Raw genomic sequence first — 5,131 nt, forward strand, 5'->3', positions numbered from 1 at the left:
TAGCAGCAGAAGGTGGCAGAACAGCAGGGGGCGGAATAGCAGCCTTCTACTACAGAAGGACTTTCTCATGTGCCTCTTTGGAAAAGTATTTACTGACACACACACACACACACACACACACGATTAAAGGTAGAATGAACAGAGCTCTAATCACATTTCCCAACACCTACATGACTTCAGAAGTAAACTAGGCTCGTGAGAAATGCCACTCCCCCCAAGGGTAATTATGAACATCCCCTACATAAAATTATTTTTATCTAGCACGCTAACATCAAAATACATTCTTTGAAAACATTGAATATTGCCACAGATACATGAGAAAAGAGTGTGAAGATTACTCTCCTTTTAGAAGCTCTGAAGCCTAAAAAGCCAAATGGAAAATGAATCTGGAGTCAGTGAATTCCTTCTGCATGGATTCCCTGATACTAAGGAACTATGGATAGTCCATATTGTTCTTTTTTCAATAATTTATTTGGTAGCACTTATTGAAAATATCATCATCATCACTGTCATTGTTTATAGTCATCAGCTGCATTCACCTATGTACTTTTTTCTAATCAATCTATCCTTGCAAGATCTTGGCTCCATCTCAGTCACAGTTCCCAAATCAATGCTGAATTCTTTGATGAACACAGAAGCCATTTCTTACTCCGGATGTCTCTGCCAGGTTTTCTTCCTTGTTTTCTTTATGATGTCTCACTTCTTTCTCCTGTGTGTCATGGCCTATGATCGTTATGTAGCCATTTGTAACCCATTACATTATGAGACTATAATGAGCAAAAAAGCCTGTATCCAAATGGCAACCAGTGTCTGGATGGGTGGGCTGTCTTATTCTATGCTCCATACAGGAAATTTGTTTTCTGTGAAGTTCTGTTCTAAAATCATCAATCAGTTCTTCTGTGAAATCCCTCAACTGCTCAAGATATCGTGCTCTATCTCTTATGTTGCAGAAGAGTGGGTACTCATCTTGGGTTCTTGTTTAGCATTCATTCTTTTTGTTCTAATTGTGTTTTCATATGTGAGGATTTTTAAAGCAGTTTTGCAAATCCCATCTACCCAAGGGAAACAAAAGGCCTTCTCTACTTGCTTACCTCATCTCCTAGTGATTTGTCTGTTTCTGGTAAGTGGCAATTTTGCATATCTGAAACCCACATCCAGCTTCCCATCAACATCAGACATCCTGATTTCAACATTTTACTGTGTCGTGCCACCAATCTTGAATCCCTTGATCTACAGCATGAGGAACAAGGAACTTAAAATGGCATTCTGGAATCTTTTCTTCAAGTTTTTTTCGATTACCTGACCTGTTTTTTTTCCAGTTTTGTTCATTTTAATAAATGTTTTAAGTTATTTTATGAATGCAACATCCGGCAGCTTATAACCTTAAACCTTAATTTAGGTAAGGATTTTCATTTTCTCAGACCAGGAACTAACATTAAATCTTAGTGAAACAACATAAAAAATACAGCAGAATGCTAATTGTACTGTTAAATTTCAGACTCCTATTCCTTTAAAGGAGAAATGCTTCCATTCAGTATTACTTATATTACATATTTTATTGTAAAAATAATAGAAATGTATAGAATGGTAATGTTCCTGCCTATATATAAATTGATCTAAATATAAATTTTATACTGGCTTGCTTAATTGCTTTTTTTATGTTACAGATGCATTTTAACTGTACCATTCCCATCAATTAAATCTGAATATCTATCTAGGAATACTATCAAATAAAAAACTAATATATGTACCTGCATGCAAAAAAAAAGCAAGAATCAAAGTTGCTTTCATGTATGTATAACATTCTTTTTGAAATTACTTAAGAAACTTAGCTTGTGGATTTAATATAGAAAAGACTTGATCTGGATAAACAATGTTTATGAAGGAGTACTGGTAAATGGCCAACCTTGTGTTGAAAAAAATATTTGTTCAGCCAAAGGTCTGTATTCATGCAAAGTATTATAGAACATTTCCTTTAAAAACAATCAACATCATAATTTATATCATAATAATGTGAAAAAAATATTTTGAGAATTTTCCTTTTTTCTATAAAAATATAGATCATCTAAATACATCAAGATAAGTAAAGTAAACCTTATAAAAAGTAATGCTTTTATATTTTCAGGGACAAGATAGGGAACCAAAATGTGAAGGTAGAGGATTTGGCCATTTAATAAGAACTCTATATTTTTATTTATATTTTTAGACTGTTTTATTGAAAGTAATATCTTGACCATTCAGAGTCCCCATTGAGTATCTCTGATTTTATTTCTCTGATATGATGCATGCAAGTAGTTCATTTCAAAAATATTTTAAAAAATGATTTTAAACTGCTTCCTCCTCCCCTTCCTCCACCTCTCCTCCTCCTTAGTATAATGTGATGATACTTCATTCAAGCATAAAAAAACTATAACAGCACAGTTAATAAGTTAAATAAAATATTTTCATTACATAATGGAGATACATCTAATTATATACTGGCCATTTTTAACAAATTTGTAGTTTTTATAAAATAAGCCAAAATCTGATGAATGTTACCTAGAGGATTATTAGGAATTTCATATTATAAATTTACATTTTCATAACTATAGGCTTTCCTACTTCCTCCTTAATAAGATTATTAGTATGAAATGATAAATATTTTCATCCAGGTATAAAATGTCTGTATCTCAGAGTAAAAAATGATTTGACAGTTTCTGTAGCTCATTTCCATATTAACAGTTCTCAGTAAATCTTAATTTTTAGCACTGAATACAATGGTATTGTCAAGGACCAGGGAAATCAGAAAGTCCAGGTGGTTCAAATGATTATAAAGATTTATTGTAAGCTTATGCTCTTTACAAGAATCTGAACCTATAAAGGGCCAAACTAATTGATGGTAGAAAAGACTTTAAGGAACTCAAGGTAGGATGGACTTAGCTCTCTTGTGGGTTTTAGAGGACTCATGATTGATGTCCATGCTTGTCCTCTCTCTGCATAGTCATCTCTTATAGGTACCTGGATACGCAGCATTAATTGATTCCAGGAGGTATGATAAGTACCAAAAGCTATGAGAATCAAGCAATTTTTCCCATAAGGAATAGTGTAGTGAGTTGCAAGGCAGCATAAGTTCTAGCTTGTTTATCAAGTACCATACAAAGGATGAGTACTGGGCCAAAATTTCATGTCAGAATACATTGAGCACCAAATTCAATGAGCTTCAAAGTATTTGAGTATCAAGATACCACTGTATTTGAAACATTGTAAACATTATACTATTTTTAATTCACCACAATTTTACCTTTGTGGTATTTTGCTGGTGTGGATATACCAGTTAATTACACACATCATTTGATGCCTAGGACTTCAGATATTGTTAATGAATATCAGATTATTAGTCAACAGCAAGGATCCCCATATTAGTTGCCTCATTGGGAAGGAACTGAAGGAAGTAACCAGACTGAGCCTGAGGGCAGGGTCAAATGCATGCATCACAAGTCTGGATGGTGATTATCATCAGTTCCTATGTCCCTGAAAGAGATTTAAGTACAGCTCCTATTGTAGTCCTTTGACTGATGCCAATTTGCACTGACTATTAGTAATTCAAATTCTTGTATATAGGTTACGTGGAATAAATGTGCAGTACTTTTAAGCTCTGTCCCAGCGCCTGATTTTTTGCATCTGACAGGAACAAGCTGCATCACTATAACCTGGCTCATGCCAGAGAGGAAAAGCTCTCCTCTCAAAAATATGTTCAACAAGCTTAGGATATGGCACCAGCAAAGGCCTCAGGGCAGGACAGCAGGCATGGATACTGCTTTTGGGAATCTCTTCTGGCCTTCATGCTGCACAGGTTTCTAGGTGTGAATTCCTATTTTTAAAGCTGGGCTCAAGGGATTTATTGGAAGTGTTACTGTTGTACCAGCCTGTATGTTGCATAGCAGCCTCTTTGCCTAAGCTGTTAGAGGCCATTCAGTGGAGGTGGTGGACTTCCACAGGCTTAAGTACCTTAGTGATTTCCATATGCCATCCATAAAATGGCTTGGGAATTCATGGCCGCCATGGCAGCCATAGACCTATCCTAGATCATCTAAGATCTGATGTAGAAGTGGACACACTCCTGCTATGATTTTCTTGTTGAAGCAGTGACAACATGAACTGGTGGGGGATTTGGAGATCAGACCTTGGGGAAACCATGGTGAGATCATGCCCTCAAGGCTGCCCCTCTGAATCATAATTAAAAGGAAAGGACAAAGAAAAAGATCCAGATGGACATTAAATAATACGATATTAAAAGAGAAGGATTTTGTACAGAAAATGGAAAAAGAACTGGGTTTTTTTCTTTAAAGAAAATAGAAAGGAAGATACATTGATGCAGAACCGCTGGGATACAATGAAGGCTTATAGTAGAGGTTTGATAATCGACTATACAAGAAAGAGAAACATAAAGAAAAGACAACTTCTTAAAGGCTTAGAGAATGATTACAAGGCCCTTGAAAAAGAGCTACAGAATTCACCACAAAAAAAGGATATTAAAATAAAATTGATATAAATAAGCACAAAATGGATTTACTGGAAAAACAGGAATTAGCACAAAAAATTAGAGGAGCTAAACAGAACTATTTTGAAAATGCTAATAAACCAGGCAGATAGTTGGCATACAAATTGAAAAAAGAGATAGAATCAAAGAAAATATTGCAATTAAAAAACAATCAAGGGCAAATTTGCTATGGAATGGTAGAGAAGAAGAAAATTATGCAAGATTACTATGATAAGCTGTAAGAACAAGAAAATCTAGAAGAGGGAGGAGTTAAACAATACTAACAAGAAACCAATCTTCCCCAGTTACCTAAAAGAATGGAAACAATACTAGAAAGTAGAATAACTATGATGGAATTAACTGAAGCTCTTATAAAACAAAATAACGGTGAGGCTCCAGACCCAGATGGGCTGCCTGCAGAATTCTATAGGACTTTTCAAGATTTGTTATTCATTTCACTACTGGAAAATATGAACTAGGCAATATTGGAGAGTAGGATACCCAAATCATGGTCAGAGGTATATATTACACTCCTACCCAAAGAGGAGGCTGATCTATTACAAATTAAGAATTATAGACCCATCTCCTTGCTGAATTCAGACTATAAGTTAT

At 34.9% G+C, this 5,131-nt stretch overlaps 1 protein-coding gene across 1 annotated transcript; it reads left to right on the plus strand.

Annotated features, from left to right (window-relative positions):
• Window positions 1–373: 373 nt before the first annotated feature.
• On the plus strand, window positions 374–1,303 carry LOC309401417 (olfactory receptor 14A16-like; the record flags this gene model as incomplete). Its single annotated transcript, XM_081970484.1, has 1 exon — window positions 374–1,303. The coding sequence occupies one exon, from the start codon at window positions 374–376 to the stop codon at window positions 1,301–1,303; it is 930 nt and encodes a 309-aa protein (XP_081826610.1).
• Between the last annotated feature and the right edge of the window lie 3,828 nt (window positions 1,304–5,131).

This window comes from Natrix helvetica, assembly GCF_964273705.1.
Source record: "Natrix helvetica genome assembly, chromosome: Z".
NCBI classification, from domain to species: domain Eukaryota; kingdom Metazoa; phylum Chordata; class Lepidosauria; order Squamata; family Natricidae; genus Natrix; species Natrix helvetica.